Source organism: Aotus nancymaae, unplaced genomic scaffold (genome assembly GCF_030222135.1).
Source record: "Aotus nancymaae isolate 86718 unplaced genomic scaffold, 86718_ANA_hifiasm-v0.15.2.pri h1tg000058l, whole genome shotgun sequence".
NCBI classification, from domain to species: domain Eukaryota; kingdom Metazoa; phylum Chordata; class Mammalia; order Primates; family Aotidae; genus Aotus; species Aotus nancymaae.
In genome coordinates, this window is record NW_026988472.1 from 43,142,315 (window position 1) to 43,168,511 (window position 26,197).

A 26,197-nucleotide genomic window follows, 5' to 3' on the forward strand; every position below is an offset into this window, starting at 1 on the left:
CACCCCTCCGTTTGGCCAGTCCTGGCCGTCCTCCCAGGCCACAGGCCACGATCCTACGGTCCTCATTGGCCACGCTCATCCGGCGCATGCGCGTTTACCTTACTCTCTGGCCACGCCTTAGGTTCCCAGGCCACCCACTTTTGGTTCCACTTTCTTGGTCAAGCCTCTCCGGCCAGTTCTACGCCCTCTGCGCTTCTTTTAGGTGCGAGACTTGATTCCGGGAAACCGCGGAGGAATTGAAGGGGCCCACCGGTCTCCGGAGGGCTGGAACCAGATGTCCAGGTGCTGGAACCAGATGTCCGCGGCATTTATAGTGAAATGAGCCTGCGGATCTCTGATCCTCTCCTAAAAAGTGATTTTCTTTATGTATCTCCCAACTCTAAACACCAGAACTCGTTAAGCAAAAACCGAATAGGAAACAATTGGTGGGCCAGTGGTGGAGCACCCTTACTAGGGTGTTCCTTCTAGCTAGGTTTCATGTCCTTTAACCCCACTTGGAGATAAACTGGAACCGTATTCCTTCCAGCCCTTCAGCGGACTATATAGATGCTTGGAGTAAGCACACGCCTCTACTTCCTGCTGTGTCCTCTGATGACTTTTCCTAGGCACCTGGTGCCCTAATGCTCTCTAGGTCCTGTTGAGACACCACCACATTCATACCTCTGCTTGCAGTCCCGTGCTCCAAGATTACACTTTTTTACTCCCTCCATTCGCAATTCGGGGTTCACAGGAAAAAAGTGAGGAGGTTATTACCAGCTTTTCTTTTCTGTCCAGAAATTTCTGAATGGACACTCTTGGAGAATGGACACTTTCCATTAGCCATTCATTCATTCATAACAGATTTATCAAGTACTATGTTCCATTAAGAAATAAGACAAGACTCAAAGACATTACAGACTGAGGTTCCCCAACTCAGGTTTGGATGGCACAAGAATTGAGAAAGTTAAAGATGGTGTAATAAAGGAGTTGATAGGTGTAATAGGACTTGGTAAGTGCTGGTTTGTTGTTCTAATTAGCAAGAGAATTTGGGGGCAGCAAGCATAGGAAGCCACTTTCATAGTACTTACTACAGCTCCCTTCACAGTAAATTCTCAATCTTCTTTTAAAGTATTCCCTTTTCACTTGTTTGGAGGACTACAGTTTTTCCCTCCATGGCAGTAAGATTTACTATATATACTTCTACATATGCCAACAATCAAGATTTTGTGATCACACATAAAGTGTAAAAGTTCCCTTCTCTTCCGACCTTTCATTCGTTTCCGCTTTGAAGACAGTGGGAACTTTCACAATATTGAGCTAGAAGGAGCACAGAGTAAAAGATAATTTTCAACAAAACATTTTTTATTAAGCTCACCTTGGCTCTTATAACCCTATCTCATTTATATAAAATGTTTCTAATGCCAATCATTTTTTGCATGAAAAATTAAACACAGGAAATGGGACCAAGTGCAGCCTTTGTAACTTAACTGCATTGATTTTTATAGCATTATTTATACTTCACCTTTTCTCCCAGATGATTTGAGGCAGCACACCAAAGCATAGGCAACACTGTATAAAAGAAGTATAGTTTAAGGAACCAGAGGGGAAATTCATGGAGGGAGACTAAATAATGTAGCCAATGGTAAGATTAACACTCAGGTATGCACACCTTCAGATCCAGAACAGTTGTTGAAGGTTCGCAAGAGATCTGACTCTAAGTTTCTGTAGAAAACAGGAGATAACAAGTATTTTAAGGTTTTACAGTGTTCATAAAAACCAATTAGGATTTTGTTTGTTTTTGAGAAGCACTATTTTTTAAAAAACATACTTTTAGCCCCAAGGCAAATCCCAGTTCCTCCTCATGATGACGGTGTGAGCTATGTGGGGTGGGGAGTTAGGGAGAGATAGCATGGGGAGAAATGCTAGATACAGGTGAAGGGGAGGAAGGCAGCAAATCACACTGCCATGTGTGTACCTAGGCAACAGTCTTGCATGTTCTTCACATGTACCCCAAAACCTAAAATGCAATTAAAAAAAAATTTTGTCAGAAATTAAAAAAGTGTCATAAGTTGTTACACCCACATTCCCTCAATGGAAACTGTTGGCATAATCACAAAGTACAGGGCACTGAATCAATTTCATGAATCATCCAAAATTTCCTATTCAACTGAGTACCCAGCCCCAAAAATGGTCTAGTTTAATTCAGGGTAGCATTTAGATAATCTTTTCCCATAATGGCACATGAGTTTCAACTCACATGTCAACTCCAATTTATTCATATTAGCTGACTGATTAGCTCATTTGGGAAGTTTAGTGGCTGAGTCCGTGCACAGAAGGAAAAAGTTCTGTAATAGATAAAAAATATTTGTCATGGGTGTGGGATGAGCAAATCAAATGGCTGCAAACAACAACCTGTCATCTTTGATTTGTAGTAATAGGGATCTCTTGTGCACATCTTTTAGGCAGTCCACAAAAGCATTTCTCCTAAGACTTTTGATAAATTTCAGGCAGTAGAGGGTTCAAGGTCATCACTGGCCAAAACCTAGAAGCAGAAATTCTGAGATATTGATTAATTCATACGTCTTTAGTATTGATGAGAGCATATAACCTAAAAGTTATGTGGTCTGATCCCATCCCCCCAACCTTTATAGAGGTTGGCAAAAGAAGTATCTATTGTCAGGGCTAAATGTGACTGGGTGACCTACAACTGGCAGACAACTTGATGATTAAGGATGGAAAATACTATTTCATAGAGCATGGCTGCAGTACTTTTAGCCTGGTAAAAAAGAAAATTGATGTGCCAAATCATGAGAAAATTCTTACACCTGAGCAACAGTGGAACCAGCTAAACCTCTGAAAGAAATGTCTTGCTTTTACTACATGAGACCCATTATAAAATATTGCTCTCCATGCACAAGGTGAGACACACAGACACACATATATCCCATTTAAGAAACTGTCCTTTAAATTCCTATGTTAGGAGATAAAGTTGGCAGAATTATACGCACTCTGTTGGTCTGAATTAATTTTTATTTCCCAGCAGTAGTGATTAACTTTTTCTGAAGTAGAAAAATGTTAACTCGTGAAGAATAAGACAAAGTTCATAATGATTATGGCTACTGATTAACCTACAAAATTTGATGAGCTTTTTAAATATCCTTGCTTAATATGATTTCTCATCTTAAAAAGGGGATATGATATGGGATGGAGACAAAAATATTCCACATTACAGAGATCCTTGCATACCAAGGATACTGGAAATTGTGTGTGTGTGTGTGTGTGTGTGTGCATAAAATTAAGCATTGTAACATCATCTGTTCTATATTCCAAAATTATTATTAAAATAAGCTCATGTATCTTTTTATTAAGATGGCTAATTTCCTGGTTTTTGTAGCCATGGGCACATAGTGGGCTGCCAGTCCAACAGCCTATGATTAGTAAATAAAGGGAAACTCACCGTCAGGGAATTTCCTTCCCATCTCCCATTGTCCTCCATGTCATTTACAAAGAAGCTATTCCCACATTGAAATTTTCATTAGCCTCTTAGGGCCATTGTCAGAGAATCCAAACTTTCTCTCCTCTAAGATCGGAACCCAACTTGGTTTCTCAGATGCATCTACACTGATGCTCCCTCCCCTATCTTTCTCTGAGCCACTCTAACCAGTAAGTCCCTGCTGTTGGCCATATCCTGTATCTATCCTTTGTGTTTGTTTTCAGACTTCCTTAACTTGGATCCTGTGGACTTTCATGTTTTACCTTTAAACATCTTGCCATAGTCACAGGTCTATCTTGATTATCATTGAGAAGCCTTTCTTTTATTTTTCTTTTGTTCCAGTTTTATAATTGACTTGTCAAATCCAGTAACTTTTTATCCTCTCTTTCTCCAGTGTTCCTATAGCATTTTGTTCACAATTGTACGTGCATCTATTGCCATCATGGTTTACTTTTGTGTCCTACCAAATTTTAAGTTCCTGAAAGACAGAGACGATATTTGATTCAGTTTTGCATTTCTCATAGCCCATGAATATGATAGTTTAAGAAAACTGAGTTGACTAATTTGAATCATAAACTGAAGTTCTAATAAGCTTGTGACTGGAAATTAAGTACCATGAAATTCATTGCAATATATATGTTTTTTACATTCTTAGCCTTAGAAAAACCACACACACACACACACACACACGTCTCCCTTTTTTCTTCTGTTCTTCCTTGTGTGGGTTATTTCCATTAATTCAACTACAAGAAGAAAAGAGTTACCTAAATGATGTATTTAAAGTTTGTGGGGGTGTTTCACAGCATCCCTGGCCTCTACCCACTAGATGCCAGTAGAAATCCTCTCTTCTGCCATTCATCTAAAAATGTCTCCAGATGTTGCCAAGTGTCTCTGGAGCGCAAAATCACCCCCAACCAAAAACCACTGAGTTAAAATAGAACTTATGCACAATAGACAAAAATACCTTGTCTCTCCATGCGTCTTAACACTGACAATTTAAAGAGAATACAATTATTTTTGTTACCTAATTATACTGAAAACACTGTAAAAATTAATAATATAAACATCTTGATATTGTTTATTATGTACATATGGTATATCAATTTCATTATAATTTAAAAAAGGAAGGATCTCATTTATTAAAATTCTACAACATTTAGAAAATCATTGAGTAGAGCCATTTCATTAAGATATTAAAAAGTCCAAAGTATGTGTGTGCTTCGTTTTTTGTTTCTTGTTTTTCTTTTTGAGATAGAGTCTTGTTCTGTCACCCAGACTGGAATGTGGTGGCACAATCATGGCTCACTGCAGCCTCAACGCCCCTGGGCTCAGGTGATCCTCCTGCCTCAGCCTCCTGTGTAGCTGGGACCACAGGTGCATGCCACCAAGCTGGATAATTTTTGTACTTTTTGTAGAGATGGGGTTTCGCCATGTTGTCCAGGCTTATCTTGAACTCCTGGACTCAAGCAATCTGCTTGCCTCGCCCTCTCAAAGTGCTGGGATTACAGGCATGAACCACCATACCCAGCTGCAAAAAGTGTGAAGTTTTAAAATCTTACACAAAGTTTCTATGTTCAATTATTAAAAGTTTCATTTGATTTTTTTTAGTATGTCACACCGATTCATTTCTCAAAACCCAATAAAAATATACAGAGTAACATCACATTTTAGATGGTTTTACAGTTTACTAATTTTAGGAGCTATATATTTACTAAATTTCTGTCTGATAATGAAACAAAATAATCAGAAATTTTGTTTCTGATAATAATCAGGGTCAATTTAAAAAGAAACATTGGTCATCTCTACCTCTTGCTTTATTGCAGGTGAATGGAGCCTACATATGCCCACATGCTTTTACGACTCTAGTGAACTTAACAAGGCATCTTGCATGAATTAAAAGAAAACCACACATGTTTTCTTTCCATGTGATCTCATATTCTGTTTACCCCATAGAAGTAGATCAATAGTTATGTGCCCAGAAAGTGCTTTTCAAGAGCGTCATGGAGTATAAAAAACATGGAGAAATCAATTTCTTTTTCCCATCTCAGGAGACTCAATGCCTTTTTATGTGGCTCATGGCAACAGTAATCTGAACTTTTAAATCTATATGCTCTAACCTCTGAACATTTGGAAGTAAATAGCAACATATTCAAAATGATTGAAACTGCTTTATTTGTCATCGTTACTATGGTTACTAATAAGTTATTAAGCTCCCATATGTGAAATTGCTGAAATGAGCAGTTTATGAAGCAATTTACACAGATATGAAGACTCTGGAAACTTATTACTTAAAAGGTGTACATCAAGACAAGCACTACATTTGTTCAAGACTTTGAAAAGTGTAAGAAAATACAGTATGTTGAGAGGCAAGAACCCTAGTATCTAGTTCTGTTTTCCATTTATTTTACTGAGATCTCCATCAAACTATTTAACAATGAATTTGTTACAGTATATGAAAAATACAAATAAGATTTATGAATCAAGAAACAAAAAATTGCAAATTATATTCAAGATCTTCTTTGATTAAACAACAACAAAATAATGGGCAATGAGAAAATTAATACACATATTAGAAAATATAAAGAGAACATAGCAACAAAAGTAGATTATTTTATGGGAAATATTCTGTAAAGTCCATGAGAATACTAGAAAATCGTAACAGAATATTTTCTTGGAAATTGTAAACAGCCAAAATGGTCTCAGAAAGAAGTATAAAACCTGAAATAAATGTAAGAAATGAAAAATTTTGAAGAACTCTTCCTCTAAAATACACATAGTCCAGATTTTTCATCTGTGAACTCTTTATTTCTTATACATTATAAGTATTTCTAAACATAGACAATGTTAGAAATCTTTCTATATCATTTTCAAGATAGTAAAGGCTAGGAAAAAAACCCTGAAAGAATCAGCACTTGAAAAGGAACCTGCATGATATTCTTTTAAGAAAATAGGTTTTAAAATCCTAGGGGAAAAACCATCAATTAATTCCAGCAGCATGCTAAAAATAAATATTAAAAAAGTTTTATCTAAGAATTGAATCAATGTAAGAAATGTATTAATGTAATACATCAAATGGTAAAAATTTTAATAGTGAAAAGGCAGTCAATAAAATGCAACACCAATTACTGAGGAAAATATTTTTTGTAATTATAAATATAATGCTTTTATCACATGGCATATAATTTTTAAAGCCACTTGCCAGGTTCCATGGAGTAGCATCATTCCTAATAGAGTAAAGAAGAAGACAAGGGTGCTTCTTATTCCCATCATTATATTATTCTGTTCTGACAGTGCCACTGCAGTGAGAAAAAACAACATCCCATAAGAACATATAAAGAGACCCAAGGCTAAGGAAGGCACTTTCTAACTATGAAAATATATTAGCATTGGTCATTCATTCTGGTAGTATTATGGATGTTTTCTACTTTTTTTTTTTTTTTTTTTTTGCTTCTCTGTATTGTCTATACAGAATTTCTATTGCTTTTCTCAATCCTTTTTAAAATGAGAAAACAAATATTGAGAAATCTTAATGAAATAAGAAGAGATTGTCTTCCCTTTTCAGATGAATGGTTTATGCTGACTAAAACTCAGTATTTTACTGTCTTCGATTCTAGTTACACAGATGACTAAGTAAAAGCTTATGAAGAAAATTTTCACTTTTAAGAAATGCAAGACTAAAGGAAAGCTGAAGCAGATTTCTGTGTTTCTACTCGGGGAGCTGAGGCAGGAGGGTTGCTTGAGCCCACAAGGTCGAGGCTGCACTGAGCTATGATGGTGCCACTGCACTCCAGCGTCGGCGTCAGAGCAAGATCTTGTCTCCATAAAAACAAGAACAAACAACAACAAAACACAAGTTCAACAAAGATGACAAAGCTGCATAATAGCATGATCCCAGTTTTGCTTTTAAGAAACAATATACATGTTTTTACATATATACACAGAAAAGAAAACACAAGGCAGAAAGGTATGTTCCAAATATTTAGAAAACATTAACATTGATCATTCGTTGATGCTGGTGGAATTACAGGTGATTTTTATGTTTCTCCTGGTGCTGCTTTGTACTTTCTGAAAATAATTTCTATTGCTCTTTTTAAAAGATGGTACAACAAACATCGAGAAACCATAATTCAAAAGAGATTGTCTTCTCAAATGAATGACTTACACTAAGACTCTGTTTTACTGTCTTCCACCTAGTTACATAGAGGACTAGTAAAAGCCAAGAGAGCCACTTGATACTTTTTTTTTTTTTTTTTTTGAGATGCAGTTTCACTCTTGTTGCCCAGGCTGGAGTGCAATGGCGTGATCTCAGCTCACTGCAACTGCCTCCTGGGTTCAAGCAATTCTCCTGCCTCAGCCTCTCGAGTAGCTGGGATTACAGGCATGTGCCACCACACCCAGCTAATTTTTGTGTTTTTAGTAGAGACGGGGTTTCTCCACGTTGGTCATGCTGGTCTTGAAGTCCTGACCTCAGGTGATCCACCCGCCTCGACCTCCCAAAGTGCTGATATTACAGGCGTGAGCCACCGCGCCTGGCCAGATATTTTATGTAGTGTAAGGCTAAAGAGAAGCTGAAGCAGATTTCTATCTTCTTCACATAGCTTTCTTCCTTAATGCAAATAAAATGCTTTGTTACAATCTCTATCTCTATGTATATTGACTTTTCCTTCCAATGATGACTTTATCTAGTTTAACATTTCCCAAGATGACTTCATCTAGTCTGCCTTGTTTTCTTTCAGGGGTTAGCTAGGTGACCTCTTCCTTCTGGAAATTTCCATCACACCTAATATAGTGACATTGCTAGAATGGCTGGGCTAACTTGTGGCTGCCTCTCCTTTTAGTACAGCTTTTCCTGACTCTATGTCCTTGCAATCAAGGTGAAGGAGATGAGAAAAAACTTCCTCAGCTGGCTTTAGTTGACAGAAATGGGTCCTTTACAATAAAATACCACCCTTACACGGAGGGAGAAATGATGTGTTTCTCAAAGTGCTGCAGAAATCTCATTGTTGATATTTTCCCCATTGTTGCTTTGAAAATCCAATATTTCTATTTAACACCAGGGTCACCCAATCTAATTCTGCCATTCATAATTTTTGAGGAATGGGGTGGAATTTGGGGACTGAATTTATAAAGAGGCAGCATGGTAGAGAGGAAAGCCCTGACATCAACCTCTGGGTGGGGCGTCGATTGGCATCTGTGCAATGCCCACCAGTGGAAAGATTCTTTTACACTCATTATCTGAATTCTTAGAGCACCTCTGAGGTTTTTTGCAACTTCAGGTTTTTTTTTTTAACGTTTAGGTTCAGGGGTACATGTGGAGGTTTGTTATATAGGTGAATTGTGTGTCAAAGGACTTTGGTGTACAGATTATTTTGTCACCCAGATAATAAGCATAGTATTCGATAGGTAGTTTTTTGATCCTCTCCCTCCTCCCACCCTTTATTCTCAAGTAGGTCCCTGTGTCTGTTGTCCCTTCTTTGTGTCCATGTGTACTCAATGTTTAGCTCCCACTTACCAGTGAGACCATGTGGTATTTGGTCAATTTCAGTGTTGACCAATGATGACCAGAGACGCAGAGCAGTTGGGTGTGGTGGAGACAGGGTTCAAGTGTAAGTCCACCTAGCTGGTAAAGTGACACCCATCCCACTCATCCCATTGCTGCCAATGACTTCAACGCTGGAGCCTGAGTTTCCTCCCATGTGATAACAGCAATTGTGAAGTGTTGTCTGAGGATTAGAGAAATAACCCAGTGAAGCTACTTCAGGGTGGGTAGCTCTTAATTACTGTTGTATTGCTGTACTGTTCAAAGTACTACTCAGTAGCCCCGTGTGCCTACTTCAATTGAATTAAAGAAAAATTCCCTTTCTCAGCAACACTAGCTCCATTTCCAGTGCTCAGTGGCTCCTTACCTCTAGTGGCTGCCATACTGGATAGCACAGATAGAGAACATTCCCATCGCCACAGAATGTCCCTCGGACAGTGCTGCTCTGTAGCATTAAGTTTGATTTAACTCAAGTGTCAGACCTCAGGGCTGAACACAATCGTTCCCTGTGTTGGAAGTGGAAGCTCCGTAGCTCTCCTGGGATGTTCACCTGCTGTGGTGAGAGTCAGGTGAGGCCCTTGACGGAAGGGCACCCTTTGTTTACCAGAGAGAGAAAGCAGTCACGTTTGTTTCCTGAATGAAGATAGCCTGTCTATGAACCAGGTGTCTCAACCTGGAAAAGGTAGAAAGTGCATGCCAAGAAAACCTCTGGACAGGACTCAATTCTTCCCACCATGCACCTAACCAGAGAATCGCAGAAGGGGTCAGGGGAGGATTCCACCTTTGAGTCAGATAAGGAAACATTCTTTTGAGGTAGAGTTGGCGTGGGGAAAACAACTAATCTGTTTTCCAAACAGGTTTTTATAAATAACTGACAGGAGATGGGCTGATTTTATGGAAGTATTAACCCAAATGATGGGTGTTAATCATTAAACCTTTTAGGTGGTGGCTCGCTTGTTTCTCTGATACTCTAATCCGGGTCACAGAATGGCTAAGGCAGCTTTAAGTGCAGCGTGGATTTTTTTTTTCTCACTTTGCCTTGTGTTTTCCACTCTGAAAGAATGTTGTGGCTGCTCTTTTTTCTGGTGACCGCTATTCATGCTGAACTCTGTCAACCAGGTATGTAGCCTTGAAACTTAAAAATAGGTGAACAGTTTTCTACATGATTAACAAGTCTTTGACTGAAAGAACTCTTTATTTTCCTAAATCTGCAGACATGTTGTGGCTTGAAAGTTGGGGCTGTGTTTAATGAGTTTGAAAGAAAATGTTAAACCATCTAAGATGATTTAGGTTACACTTCCAGGAGTATTTGGGGCAGTTTAATTGTAGCTCTGTGTTCCGTTGGTTTGAGTTGCATTACATATTAGGATTTTTCAGACTCTGTTTTGGCAGATCTTAATCATCATATACTGCTCTTTCTTTTTTCTTTCTGGCAGGTGCAGAAAATGCTTTTAAAGTGAGACTTAGTATCAGAACAGCTCTGGGAGATAAAGCAGTAAGTGGAGCACCTTAGTGTTCATTTTCAGTTTTGTTTGCTAATAACACTGTACTTTAATAATGGGCCTGTCTGCATAGTTATCTTAATCTTCAATAAATTATTTCTAAAGACCTCAAATCTAATCTTCTCTTAAAGATAGATTATAGAATAATATGAATTTTTAATAAAATAGGTTTGCATAAAGTATTTAATCAGTAGTGCATGCTAGAAAATATGTGAAGTTTTGTGCCACACAAAACAACTTAAAAAACCAGCATCTCACCTTGGGATAGTGGAGCCAAGTGGCCTGAGTCAGTCACTCAGGTCTGGACTGGGTCTGGATTCTCACTGTTGGTCATTTGAATTTTGTTAGCCTCGATTTTCTACTCATTGAAAAGAGGGGATGGTTCTACCCACATAAAGTCTTTCATAGTACAAAAAATTTCTAATTTGAACATGAAGTTTCTTCAATTCTCAGTTATCAAAGTAACAATATGAAATATATGCTTATGAAATAGAAGTTAAAAAAATGGCCATAGGGCCCATTTGGCTATAAGAATGGTAAAGATCATTGAATTAATAAGACAGTATTGCCTAATTCTAGTTTCAGTTTCCCAGTGTGGTCTGCAAGGTTTTTCCCCCAGCAGAAGGTTAAGATGCCTCAGGCTAGAAACAGAAAAAACAGTGCTAAAGAAACTTAGAGGTATTCTGTTTGCAGGCCAATTCATGAATTTGTTATTTTATTATTTACTCAAGAGTAATGATTGTTATAACAGCCAGCATTTATTGAGAACTTAGCTTACTTGTTAGCGGGGGCTCTTCTAAGCACCTTACTCCTAGCAAATCATTTAGCCTTCACAACAACACTTTGAGGAATGTAGTAGTACAGGTATTCCTATTCTCACTGGATGGATGAGAAAACCAAGGTGCAAAGAAATTAAGTAACATGCTCCATGTTTCAAGTCAGCAAGTGGCAGAGGTAAGATTTGAGCCCAGGCAGTCTGAGTGCAGAATCCATCTCTACTAGTGTGCAAGGCTGGCCATCCCAGTATATCCTCCAATGGCAGGTACCATGCTGAATGCTGGGATGTATTGGTGATTAAGGCTTGTCCTTACCCTTGCAGAGCTTATAGTAGTAGTAGTAATGAAATTGGCCATCTATTAAATATTCAGTAAACCAAATGCAAACGTGCAATCTCGACAAGGATTACGGAAGAAGTACAAGGGCACTTTGGCTTTGTCAAGGGCCACAATACCTGGCACTTACTGTGATGTCTGAAGCTTGAGTTTCAGTGAACCAGGAAATGAAAGAAGGAAAGGCAGAGGGAACAGCATGTGCAAAGGCTTATCACAGGCAGGAGCTTGGTGAGAGTAAAGGATAGAAAGAGGCCAGAAATATCTGGAACTGGGGTACTGAGGAGGAACATGGCAAATGATGAGCTTAGAGAGAGAGGAGCAGGCAGGCCAAGGAATATGTGGACTGTGTTAGGGAGTTTTGTTTTGAGATGAAAGGAGTGTTCAGGAGCATCAAATGCTGTTGAGAGGCCAAGCCAGTAGACGACTGAAAAATGCTCATTGTGTTAGGCAATGTGGAGGTCAATGGTGATTTTAGAAAGAGCTGTTTTTGTGGGGTGGAGGAGCTGGAAGACAGATAGTAGAGAGTTAAAAAATAAATGAGTGATGAGCATGTGGAGACAGATGTGTGGACAACTGGGAGAATTTGGCTGTGAAGGGCAGGAAAGAGATAGCAGTAGGTAGAAGAAAGGAAGACTGAGTAAAGTGATTTGTTTTTGCTGCTGCAAAACAACAGCTCTTTGCTGTTGCTTTGATGGGAAAATCTTGAGCTTGGTTAAAAGATGGTGAACAGACTCCAGTCAGAGTTGAATACACAGAATGGAGAGGAACTGATGTTGCTTAGATCTGAGAAGGGCAGAGGAGAAGCATTCCTAATATGAGTGAAGGAAATGGCCACTGATAGGCGTAGTCCTGTCTGGAACTTCAGGAGAGGAGGCAGCTAAGACATGTGTCTATGGAGGAAGTGTTGTATCTTGATGTCAGGAGGATGGGAGAGTTGAAATTGATGAGATGTAAAGCTTTGACCATCATTTCTCTCTCTAGAGAGAGGTTTGAAATAGTTATGTGACCCATGAGAAAGAGAACTGATGGTGAAACTTTAGGGATTCCTAGGCAATTTGGGGGTAGGTCATCATGAATTTAGAGTTAAATCAACTAACCCTGTTTTGTAATTTTCTCTAGTTATACCAATTACTTACCTAAAATGTGGGATTAGCCATGATTTGAGTGTTCTTAGATGTGTGCAAAAAGCAAGGTGAGCTGGGGCATTTAAAGTCCTGGCACATGTTATTGAAATGATGAACCAAGGCATCTGAATTAATAGATAAATATATGCAATTAATTTGTACCACTTGGTCTGTGAAGCCACATGTGGGATATAAAGATGTGTTCAAAAATGTGTTCACATTGTGTTCACATTGAGCACCTATTGTGTGTCAAGTATTTGCTTAACAGGTAGCTAAGCTGCTATGAACATTCTTACACATGTATTTTCCATATGCTTTCTTTTTTGGGGGGTATTTACCCAGGAGTAGATTGATGGATCATAAAGTATAGAAATGTTTAGCTTTAGTAACTCTTACCTTATCCTCTCTTAAGTTGTATATATTCTCATTAATATATGTGTTCAATTCCTTTTTATAAGCAGAGGCTCTCTCTTTGAAATGTTTGAATGCCCTAGGAGAAATTTACTATGTCCAATGCGCAAGCTTTCAATCCTTTCACACTTGCCCAAGATAAGTTGGTTCCATTGGCAGGATACCCAACCCAATCTAGAACTACATCAATCCTGTTCTGATCTAAATAGCTTGGGGCTTTGTTCTGTGACCAAAATTAGACTCCTACCTGGCCAGCTTATGCTCTTTTTCTTTGAGATGAACAAATGGAAGAACAGGAGATCAGGTCAAGTTGTCCCCAAGATCTTAAAAGCAACTGAAATTCATGTCCCAGGGAGAGCTGGCTAGCATCTTTATTTTCGTTTTCTGCACTGAGCTTATTATTCTCATTCGTTCTTGAGCAGGCTTATTCCTCGTGTTCACATTCTGTTAATAAGCCTTCCCTGTCTGAATAGTGTTTCTGCACTATTTTTTAATCAGACTCATTTCTTCTTCATGTTTTATTCAATTATTATTGTTAGATTATAGCTACTCTTATTCTGAATAAAAATAATATTGGAAACAAATGCATTATCAAAAACAAAGAGCTATACCATGAATCAGTTACTATCAAACTTTCATAGTATAATGTCAAATGAAAAGTTCACGTTAAAAGATTGAAGGAACACTTCAAATAAGACCTAAAGTTGACATTAAAATTCAATATTTAATATTTACATGTGAGAAAAATTATTTTTCCATTTCCATTCTTTCTTTCTTTCTTTTTTTTTTTTTGGAGACCGGGCCTTACTCTGTCATCCAGGCTAGAGTGCAGTGGCATGATCTTGGCTCACTGCAACCTCCACTTCTCAGGCTCAAGCACTTCCCAGGCTCAAGCAATCCTCCTGCCTCAGCCTCCTGAGTAGTTGGGACCACAGGTGCATTCCACCATGCTTGGCTAATTTTTCATTTTTTGTGTGTTTTTGCTTTTTTTTTTTTTTTTTTTTTTGGTAGAGATGGGGTTTCACTATGTTGCCCAGGCTAGTCTTAAGCTCCTGGGCTCAAGGGATCCACCCACCTTGACCTCCCAAAGTGTTGAGATTATAGACGTTAGCCACTACTCTTGTCCCCCTTTTGTGTTCTTTCTGGTAACATCTTACAGCAAAGTTACATAAGGTAGGACTGAAGGAGAAAAGGGTGAAGTGAAGTAGCAACTGAAGGAAGTTTAAGGTTCTATGTTACAGAGGCCAAGGTGGGAGCATCACTTAAGGCCACATGTTTGAGACCAGCCTGGACAGCACAGCAAGACCCCATCCCTTCTCCCTCCCAAAAAAGAATATGTTATAAAAATGTTTAGGAGAAAGGAAGAAGTACAGCACAGTCATGAACCTTACCCAGAAAAGGTAACTGAGTAATACATTTTTTGTTGTTATTTAGGAGTCATTTATTTTTACTTACTATCCCCCCTGCCACCAAAGAGGAGAAAGGCAGTAACGGTAAAATATGTTTCCCCATCCCAGAGTGAAACCCCAATCCTGACAATGTCCTTGTGATATACCAACCCCCACCCTAATCAAGTTCCTCCCCTCCCCTCAGCTTTTCTATTTTCTCCCTTCCTGCTTCTGCTTTAGTTGCTACCTTCCTTGTTGGTCCTTAAATGGCTCAGTTTCTTTTTGCCTCAGGCTTTTTGCATTTGCTGCATTAAGGAGCAGAATGAGTCAAATATACTATATTAATTTGCTAGGGTTGCCATAACAAAGTACCACAGACTGGGTGGCTTACACAACAGAAATTTATTTTCTCTCAGTTCCAGAAGTCAACATGTAATAAGGTTGGTTCCTTCTGAGGGCTGTGAGGGAAGGATCTGTTCTAGTCCTTTCTCTTTGGCCTGTATATAGATGGCCATCTTCTCCCTGTGTCTTCATATCATCTTCCCTCTGTGTCCAAATTTACTCTTCTAAGGACATCAATCATAGTGGATTAGGGCCCACCCTAACAACTTCATTTTAACTTAATCACCTCTGCAAAGACTCTATCTCCAAATACAGTTACATTCTGAGGTATTGCAAGTTAGGACTTCAACATGAAATTTTTTTGGTGAGGACAAAATTCAGCCCATAATATGCACACACACACTCAAGTTTCTGCCTAAGCAAATTTTTTAAAAATTGTGCTGATGTTAATAAAGGAAACTGGGAGAGAGTTAATGAGGGAAAAGAGAAAGAGAGGAAGGAAATGGAAATAGACCATATATGGCCAGGATAAAATATCCAAATGCCCTATTTGTTGGCTGGCTACTGATGTGCAGGTTCTTAGGAAGATAGTGCAACAGGAGACACACCAAACTTAGAATGGCCAAGAAACCCTACCCTAAACATTATGGGGATATAATGTATCATGGTCTCCAGTATCTAATGTATGAGAAAGGGATGTGTGTGTGTGTGTGTGTGTGTGTGTGTGTGTGTGTGTGTAGAGAAAGAGAGAGAAAACCACTGTGGGTACAATTAGAACCAGTGGACCATGTTTTCCTCCATACACTTTCTGTTTTCCTTCTCTTTCAGTATGCCTGGGATACAAATGAAGAATATCTCTTCAAAGCCATGGTAGCTTTCTCCATGAGAAAAGTTCCCAACAGAGAAGCAACAGAGTAAGCAAGCAATGGGAAATCTTAACTGATTATTTGCAGTATTATTTGAGATACTGCATTATTTCAAACCTTGATCTTGGAAATAATTTATTAAGCTAATTTTTCTAAGAGATTCACAAACTTAAAAATAACTTTTGTAATCCAGCTCATTTACAGTTTATATCATGTTCCAACAATGTTCTTTGTTTAATAGACAATATGAGGATAAATATCCCTCAAAATTGCAGCTACATACGCTAAGCTTTCTACATTTCTATTGTGTGTGTATATATATATATATGTATATATAATTTTTCTTGCAGATAGATAGATACTAAAGAATTTTACTCTTATTTTGAAAATAACCTAAGTGTGTATGAGTTCTTCCCACTCTTGGTATTTATCATAGTACCTTGTTTATTTTCTTAAAAGCAGTTAGTATGACTTTTAATAGTTTTACATTTTTGTCTAGTCTTCCGGAGGAATCTTCTCTATGATGTTTCCTTCTTTCTCTATTTGTGATGAGGGTAACATTCCTAGTCTTTCTCTATTCCCTTCTTCACTCCTCCCCTTGAGAGGAAAATGACTTATCTGATTGGTGAGCTGGAAGGAGAACCTGGGCATGGGTTCCTTTCTCCTTCGGAGGTAGCTTTCCCCAAATGATAGCAGGCATCTCTCGTGCAACTCCCTAGCTAAGTACAGAACCAGGCCCTGCATGTGCAGGTGCATACACTCTAAGGTTATACTTGCTGTTTGCAGCTGAGGAGCATTTAGATTAGTAGGTGCCATTTTATATGAGGGGTTAATGTCTTGTGCATTACTGCAGTATAGGACAATACCTGCCTCAGTTATGCTCTACTTCAGACAATGGAGGGGAATATATTTCATTCAGGAGTTTTTTTTTAAACTAAGAAAATTTGCCTGCTGATTAAAGTCATATCCTCCAACCTAGCTTTTTATTTCAGTCTCCCATCTGTACAATCTTTTTGTCTTAATTTTATAGTAATTCAAGGCCTGGTGTAGATGATTACTATTAATTGGTCTCCCTCATATCCACAATGTCTGATGCATGGGATATGAATATAAAGAATGAAACAGAAGAGTGGAATTTGAGGGAGCAAAATGAACACATATATATTTGTGTGTACACACATGTATATTTTTCATATCTATTTAAAAATAATATATTAACATAATTCAAAAAATTATAAGAAGGTATATAACAAAACAAAACTTGGCCCTAAGTAAGTTCTCTTCCTGTTTTATAGATCTTAAAGTTATATATATATTGTATTTCATGCCATTAAGCTGTAGCATTCTTCCACAACTATTTATAATAAGGTTTTTCAATAAAAATAAGGTGATTACATTACAAAAAATTGAAAATGAAAAAAAATAAGAAAATCCACTGGTTATCTCACAATGGTAACCCCTTAAATATTCTCTTTGTATTTTCTTCTAACCCTTCTTTTAAGCGAGTTTTATACATTGCTGTGTTCATAGCACTATTAGTTCCTTTAAGTGATCACATTTCACCTACCACATGAGTAAGTTAAATCAAGTGTTTCCATTCTTAGGAAAAATTAATTTAAATATATATAACATTTCATATTAATTTTTGGGAGTTTACCTTTAAAATGTCTTCCTTCAGAATCTGGAGCATTGTAGGAGTCTATGGATATCTGATCTAGTTTATTTGAAAGGTTGTTTGACTTACAATTAGGCATACTGGGGCTGGGTACAGTGGCTCACGCCTACAATCCCCAAACTTTGGGAGGCTGAGGCAGGAAAATCACTTGAGCCCAGGAGTTCGAGACCAGCCTGGGCAACATGGCAAAAGCTCGTCTCTACAAAAAATACAAAAATTAGCTGGACATGGTGGCACGCACCTATAGTCCCAGCTACGTGGGGGGCTGAGATGGGAGGAGCACTTAAGCCCAGGAGTTTGAGGCTGCAGTGAACTATGATGGTGCTGCTGCACTCCAGCCTGGGCAACAGAGTGAGATCTTGTCTCAAAAAAAGAAAAGAAAAGAAAAAAATAAAAAGAAAAAAATAATTGGGCACACTGGATATATATTGGGTTGGTGCAAAAGTAATTGTGGTTTTTGCCATTGAAAGTAATGGCACTTTCAACAAAGTAGAAGCTTTTGTTTCCAGTGTCAGTTGTAAAAATCAAAGCTGCAAAACTAGACTGAGGGTCAGTACACATTTTTCTGTAAAGAGTCAGGCAGTATGAGTCCTGGTAATACTGCTATCAAGGGGATGAGTGATGAGTGGGATGTGTTTAAGATGCAATTCAGCTGCTGGCCTGGATTCCACATGCGCTGCCATATTGGAAGCTGCATCCCTACATGAAGAGCTATGGGAAAGGGTACCACATAATGCAAGATTGAACTGAAAACAGCTTTGCGGAGAGACTGCTTCTCTCCAGTGTGGCAGGTGGATGGAAGACACCAGTAGCTTGGCAAATGGGTTACGTTTTAAAGGCACCTTCCAGAGATCTTTTGGTGCCAGTGTGGGCGGACTGAAGGAGTGTGGCAAATATTCCTTTCCAGGATAGCTTCAGGATCCAAGTCTTGGGTGCTGGCTGTTTATTGTCTTCCCCTTGACCATTGTTTATCCACTAATATTGCAGAAAACTGTGAAGCACAAAGAATAAACCAAATCACATGAATTAAAAATAAAGATAGTCAAGTAATTAAGAGAATAATAAATATTCTCACTTTCATCCCACCTTTTACCCAGGGGGATATCTAAAACATCCCATATCCAGTTTGATCACCAGCAATGACACAGAGTTCATTGTCTCCTGAGCATGCCTCTTCCTATTTGGAAACCTACAATTGGCATATACTTACAGTAGAAGCTTTCTTGGCTATAAAAAAAGAAGTGATGTCTTGCTGGAGAGCTGATCTGGTCCAGTTACCATCACCGCAGGCAGGCAGTGGAAGAGAAGCCAGGGATTCCCTAAGAGGGTCAGAGAGGCTGAGGGTGTGGGCTTACAGAGAGGGCTATGGCATTTTCACTCCCTTAGGACTTGAACAGGGCTGGGAATGGGTTCCTGTGCAGATTTGCCAGTGCAGCCAGTCAGAGTGTTGATAACTGGGTCCATGCTGATGGGTTGGTGCCCATTCCTTACAAGTTAGGATGGGTTTGGAGTAATATTCTTGTTCACGTCCCTATCTACCTCCAGTCAGGTAGAGAAGTGCTCATAGAGGGTAGAGTTTTCTATAAGAGGGGAGACTGGTATATTCTTTTCTGGTGGGATGCTCCCCAACTTACAGACATTCTCAGGACCCCTTCAAGTTGCCACCAGAGTAGCAGTAGCTGGAGCTCTAGAGAATATGGTGGTGCCCCTAGCCACTGAGAATGTACCTAGGACAGAAACTGGTGGCTGCCTCTTAGTTGGAGAAGTCTCACGGTGGAAGGCTGGCTTGAGTCCCTGTGACTGCGGAGAGAAAAGGCAGCTTTCTGAGCAGTCTGCACTTGAATACATTCTTGGGGCCAAGCAGAGGCTTTGGAAGGGAACAGGATGGAGTCATTGCCCGTTGGGCCCAAGTCCCTAAGTGAGACAGGGCAAGACAAGGCAGCAGAGTGAAGCTGGAGGTGTACACCCCTGGAGGCAGAGCTGAGGTGGGGTGGAGGAAGTCGGTCAGAGGAAGTCGGTCAGAGCACGTCACCCATGTCAGGGGAAGATGCAGTGCAGAGGTCCCTGGAGTGGCTCCTGAAGGCCCCACAGGAGCATTCTAAGTGGAGAGCATCTGGACGCCCACCACCACAGAGGACCCCTCACAGCGGGGGGAGCCACAAGGGCCCTGGTCCGGGAAGAAGAATTTGGCTTTTCCTTGTCTGTCTCACACCCCCATCATCTTGCTTTCCTGTCCCTAAGTGAGGAGAATGAAGCATCGGGGAGGGGAGCACAGGCAGGGAGGGAGTGGAGCCCGGAGGAAATGGCTGGAGCCCGCCACTCAGGCCCCTGCTCTGGCCAGAACTGCTGGAAGGAGAGCAGCTGTAGGTGAGAGGCAGGAAGGCAGCTTTGGGTAGACTGGCCTGGATGCCTTAGTAGCTGGAGGTGACAGGAAAGCCACACCATCTGCCCCAGATGCTGTCAAGAGGAGAGGAAGAAGGAGCTGACAGAGTGCCCAAAGGGAACAGTGTGAGCAACATCAACCTCTTCCTTCACTGAGGTCCACAAGGCCAGCACGTGGAACTATATTGCTGTGATTAGAGCCAGGGATTAACTGACCTCTCCTGAAAGTCTCCAATGGGCTGGGCACTGAGAGTCAAATGAGGGCTAAGACCAGGTCCCACACTGCACCAGGCCCACACCCAAGAACCTAGCCCTGGTAGACGTTGTAGAAAGATAGACCAAATGTAACAGCAAGAAGACAACTCTTTCAGAATCATCATTCACAATTTCTGATACTAAATGCTTTTCTTACTATTGCTGTATTTTCTTAGAAGCAGAATGGAGATAGATGGAAAAATGAAGTTAAGAGAAAGCTCTGGGCCAGATGCAGTGGCTCACGCCTGTAATCCCAGCACTTTGGGAGGCCGAGGCAAGCAGATCATGACGTCAGGAGTTCGAGACCAGCCTGACTAACATGGCAAAACCCTGTCTCTACTAAAAATACAAAAAAATTAGCTGGGCATGGTTGTGTGTGCCTGTAATCCCAGCTACGCGGGAGGCTGAGGCAGGAGAATTGCTTGAACCTGGGAGGTGGAGGTTACAGTGAGCTGAGATCACACCACTGTACTCCAGCCTGGGGGACAGAGTGAGACTCCATCTCAAAAAAAAAAAAAAAAAAGAAAGCTCTGGTTTCATTAGTTGAGGTTACTTGAGGTTTTCCTGGAACTTGGATTGAAGATGGCAACCATCTTCAAAATGAAGATGGCAAAGTGTTTTCAACTATTTACAATATGATTTAGGCCAGATTTACTAAAACAGTTTCACAGGAGTTTTAAAATGTTGAAAGGAATTTCTAAGGAAGCTATAATCTAAGTCTAAAGTTTAGTCTAATTCCCAGGTCAACTGGAAACTTAATATGCCTAGTTTACTCAAACATCAACTTTTAGATGATTTATCATTTTTAGCAAGAAAGGTAAAAGTCTAACTCAGGCAAGGCTTTCTTTTTCTGAGTTAAATGGCGTTGGACATATAATGGATTTCTTCCTCTGCCTAATTATTTAAGGATAAGTCTTGTGATCTAAAAAGGAACAACGTGCTGTTGTATTCATGGTAAGGGGATTAACAGTCTTGTGCTTGTAAAACGGCAGCCCAGCGCCTATTTATTCCTTTTAATTTCCAGAAACAAGAGCCAGATTCTTACCACTCTTTGGAGGCAGTTGGCCCTGTCTGGCGCCATTGATGAAAAAATGGCAGTGGAGCCAATTCTTAGAGAAAACTTCAGACCAGGGCTTCCCACAATTGAGGAAAAGAAGTAAACATTTTTACCTCTTTTACATGATTTGCTTTAAAAAGTCACTTATGTATGAATTAATACAATTTCTTGGTGAAAACAATTGGTCAGAATTATTATTAAAGTGAATTCAAATAATTCAGCCAGCCCACTGGCTGCACCAAAAAGCCATACTTGCATTATTTCTGGGTGTGGCTTCCACCTTGCTGTAGCCACCCTGCCCCTCTCGAACTCTGCATTCTTGCCAGTCCCCAAACTCTCGGTTTCTTTTTAGTCCACTGCATTGGTCACTGGTGTGCCCCACTATGTCAGATGCAATTGTGGACACCAGCTCCAAGATCATCACCAAAGGCTTAAAGGAGAAGAAAGAAGTTGTGGAGGAGGCAGAGAAGGGAAGAGATGGTCCTGGTAACGGAAATGCTAATGAGGAAAATGTGAAGCAGAAGGCTGACAATGAGATAGAAGAAGAATAGGAAGAATGTGGGCAGGAAAAGGAGGAGGAAGAAGGTGATGGTAAGGAAGAGGATGAAGATGAAGATGAGGCAGCTGAGGCTGCTATGGGCAAATGGGCAGTTGAAGATGCTGAGGATGACAACGTTGATATCAAGAAGCAGAAGACCAATGACAGCAAAAAAGGAAAAGTTAAATTAAAAGAAAAGAAAAACAGGGAAAAGGTCACCGTGACCCATTCACCCTCCACCCTGTCTCAGAATCTAAGCGTGGTCATCTTCAAGTAGGGAGGCCTGCCAGGCAGCGCCACCTGCAGGTGACAAGCGCTCTTCACTACCCAACCAAAACCACAAGAATTTGCAACAGAGGAGGAGAAAACAACCAAAACTTCCAAGGCCCAGCTTTTTTTCTTAAAAGTACTTTAGAAAGAAATTTGTTCATATTTTTTATTTACATTATTTATTATTATTATTTTTTGAGATGGAGTCTTGCTCTGTCACCCAGGGTAGAATGCGGTGGCACGATCTTGGCTCACTGCAACCTCCACCTCCTAGGTTAAAGTGATTCTCCTGCCTCAGCCTCCCAAGTAGCTAGGATTACAGGCACTTGTCACCACGCCCGACTAATTTTTTTATTTTTAGTAGAGACGGGGTTTCACCATGTTGGCCAGGCTAGTCTCAAACTCCTGACCTCAGATGATCTGCCTGCCTTGACCACGGGAGTACTGGGATTAGAGGCATGAGCCACTGTGCCGGCAATATTTTTTATTTTAATGGTATATTTTTGTACATATTGTTAGGAGTCAGCCATTTTTAATGCTCTCAAATGACCAAACAAGCCTTCAGAGATTTCTCTCTCCTACTTCTAACTTTACTTGTGGTATGACCATGTTCATGATACATGTTAAAGAAAAAAAAACCTTGAAAAAAAGCAAAAACAAAACAACAACAAATCTTATTCTGAGTATTCCAGTAATTTTTTTTGTGTATGAACTTAGAGATACTATAAGTTTGTATGAGATGGTTAAAAAGGCCAAAGATAAAAGATTTCTCACCCCCTCCCTGCCTTTTTTTTGTCTGTGAAGTTTCTGTTTATTTATTTTTTGGCCTCTTTGATGTATGTGTGAAACAATATGGTGAACAATAAATTGGAATTTTGTTTTGCTGAGTTGTTCTAACAAAAAAAAATTCCGTTGGACTCATTCATATTTAAAATCTTGAAAAAGTAGGATTTTTATTTAGTTGTGCTAATGGCATTTCAGTTTATTTATTACATCAAAACATGCTTTAAAAAGACATATTTAGCTCAAGCAAAGCTTGTAGGTTGATCAGTTTTTCATTCTGTACAAATCTTGGAGGACATCCAGTGTAGTCACATTTGGAGGAAAGGCCATGGAGAAGTCATGTTAGTTGCACATAATCTATAATTGGAAGAAATTTGTATCCTTTGGTTCCTTAGTACATAAATTACTCAACTATGTGAGGTCATTCTTCATGCTACTTCCCTTTTAGCATCAACTTTCCCTCACATTTACAGTTCTTCTTGGCTACATTTATCTACAGTATATTCAGGATTATTCTTTTACCAGAGAGTTCTGTGTGCTATTTTGTTGTCTGGGTATTTGCAAGTGAGTAGGCAAAGTTTAGGGAAAGTAATCTCCTTCCTTTCCTGCCTCTCTTTTCTGTTATTACAGCCCTGGCCCAGTTTACTGCCTCAGTTTGTCCCTCTGCGAATAATGCCAGAAACACTGAGATGTTAACCTTCTTTCATCCTTCCATTTTTTTTCCCCAGTCACTTACTGAATGGTCCATGTGGGCCAAGCTTCAGCAATATAGGGGCTTATAGCACAGGACAGACTTGGGCCTCATGTCCTCATGTCCCAGGGCACAGAGAAATCTGCTGCAAATGGACAAAATATTTGATAGTCTCCCTAGTGACCCTGCAATTGATCAAATTAAAACTGGTGCTCTTTGCTTGGAGATCATGAAGTTTAAATCAGGGCAGAGATTAGAAACCCTCCTGACAAAGAATGCAGACAGCTATGTGAAATCTAGAAGCCCTTTGCCCTCCCCATATCCTGGGTCTATTCTCAGACAGGGCATGGAACTATATGCAAATTCTACCACCGTGGGGATTACTGGCTTCCACTTTGGTATTGAATGCTCTGTTGGGCTCAAGACACTGGTGTTGGTCTTCAGAAGTAGCATCACTAAATTCCTGTGTTGGATGGGGCACAGAATCTAAATGCCACTATAGTAGGAACTCTTTTCCTAACCATATCCCTAACCATATTGGCTAATCAAGGTTAGCTCTTAGTAAATATTTGTGAGTGAATGAAGCATATTTAACATCCTGGCTCTTAAACTAGAGGGCTGTCTATTGAGGTGCAGTGGACGCAAGAAAAGAGTGTCCCCACCCACCATCCCTGCAATTTCTTCCTCTTTTTCCACCTCAGTCCCACAGGAGGATGCTCCCACGGTGGAGTTGGCACACAATGGGCAGAGTAGAAGCAGTTCCCCGTTGCCTGGGTGTTAGCTCTTATTGGACTTCGATTTCTTACTCTTGAGGAGGCCAAGACATCGGTTGGTTCATGAAAGCATCATCCAAGCAAGTAGGAAGCACCAGCCTAGAGTGTGTCTCCATCTTCATATACAGTCTTTGCTGTCTTCAGAGCAGGGCTAGGCTTTCCCCTGGCCCCCTTCTCACAACATTGCTACTGTGGGAAGTGGGCTTATTAATTCTTAGTTCAACTGCTTGTATGTGAACAAAATATAAACACATCTGTACAGTTACATTTCTGTTGGTGACATTTGTTGAACACTAGGTTACCTTTTTATTTGCTTAAAATCTTGAGGAGTTATGTATTTGAGCAGAACCATCATGTAGGAAGGAAACAATATTCTCCTGTTGAAGAAGACCACGAACAGCTGAAACTATTTACTTTTTCTCTTTATATCAATCTTAGAGAAATGATAAAAATGATGGAAGGCATAATAAATAATTTTACATCTGAATATATAACAGAAAGAATTTTTAAAATTTCAGATAACTCTTAATACCATTCTTATGCTGGTGGGTACTAGTATCTTTTGATCATTTGAATACAGCTTTCTTAATTTCAAAATTTGTTTTTTTTTAATCTGTTATCTCTTTATCAATGAAGCTAATAAGGGCATTAAAACATTACCTAGTTTATTTTCTTGTAGATACTTTTACTGTGGCTAGGCAACTTTTAAAATAACTGCTTTGCTCTTGTATGTATATATATATGTATCTGTGTATTTAATTAAAAAAATTTACCAAAGACTTCCAAAGTTAATACAGAGAGGCCCTGTGTACCAGTGGTTCTCAACACTTGGCAGGGGGATTCCCCCCAGTTGCTTCCAAGGATATCTGGCAATTTCTGGAGACATTTTTGGTTTTCACAATTGGATGCGCTACTGGCATCTAGTATGTAGAGGCTATGGATGCTGCTACATATCTTACAAAACCATAGACAGTCCCTGACAACCTAGAATTACCCAGGCTAAAATGTTAATAGTGCCTTGAGTTGAGAAACTCTGCTGTAGCCCCATTTCTCTGATGATAACATATTAAATAACCATGGTAGACTTATCTAAACAAAGAAATTCATGTTGGTTCAGTTTTTCTACTAATGTTCTTTTTCTGTTTCAGAATCTATTTCTCCTTAGTCTGATACACTCTGTGACACTTTCTCTGTCTTCCTTTGTTTTCATGACCTTGAAACTTTTGAAGAGATTTAGAAGTGTTTCTTACTTGGAGCTGACTGCCCCACCCCTACCCCCCAGCCCATGGAGTATATGGAAATGGGATCTATTTGTGGGTTATATATGTGACTGGAGAGTGCTGTGGCATTTAGAGGGTGGGGAAAGAGAGATAATCAGTGTGATGCATGGTGCAAGACAGTCCCCCATAACACTCCCACCCAAAATGCCAACAGCACACCCCCATTGATGCACTAAGAGCTCAAGCCCTTCCTAGTAACTCATAGACAGTGAAATTTCTTGTCTCAAGACCAGCAATTGGCAGGTAGTAAGTTTCAAAATAAAAGCTTCAATTTTAGAGTTTCAGTCCAGGAACTTTTTCTATCTAACAATAACTGTCTCCATTGAAAATGTAAGGTTTAATATTTTCAGCAACAAGTTTAGTCTTTTGTAAATCTTTATTTCTAAGTAGATAAAATATTTTTCATTTTATTTGCTGAAGTAATATATTAAAGTATGGATTGCCACCATTGGAAACTTGAATACATTTAAAGAACTTGAATTCATGGTATAGTTTCGTGGTGTTGGGGACAGAGGAAAGTATTTTGGGCCACAATTGTGTTGATGGAGTTGTATGCCCCCCTTTATTTTTTTATAGTACATATTCCACACCTCCACAGTGTATCCGTTTATTTACTTATCTTTTGTCTCCACCTCCTTAGCAAGCTCCATGAGAGAAAGGACTTTGCTTTGTTTACAGCTATATTCTGTGACTCTCTAATGGGGAATACCATGAAATTCATATTTGAACAGTATTTA

General features: G+C 39.5%; 1 protein-coding gene and 1 pseudogene across 2 annotated transcripts in view; both read left to right on the forward strand.

The window, feature by feature from the left end:
* The first annotated feature begins 7,132 nt into the window (after nucleotides 1-7,132).
* CLTRN (collectrin, amino acid transport regulator) overlaps nucleotides 7,133-26,197 on the forward strand; it is a 40,731-nt gene continuing 21,666 nt past the window's right edge. The window contains exons 1-3 of one of the 2 annotated variants that reach the window (XM_064364507.1): nucleotides 7,133-7,436; nucleotides 10,448-10,506; nucleotides 15,719-15,804. In XM_064364507.1, the coding sequence (XP_064220577.1) occupies nucleotides 7,241-7,436; nucleotides 10,448-10,506; nucleotides 15,719-15,804 (341 nt within the window). In that variant the 5' untranslated portion in view covers nucleotides 7,133-7,240. Of the gene's footprint in view, nucleotides 7,437-9,988; nucleotides 10,131-10,447; nucleotides 10,507-15,718; nucleotides 15,805-26,197 lie in introns of those variants that run through there. The other variant, XM_012434659.2, reaches the window with a different exon arrangement.
* Nucleotides 21,496-22,046, forward strand: LOC105705070 (prothymosin alpha-like; annotated as a pseudogene).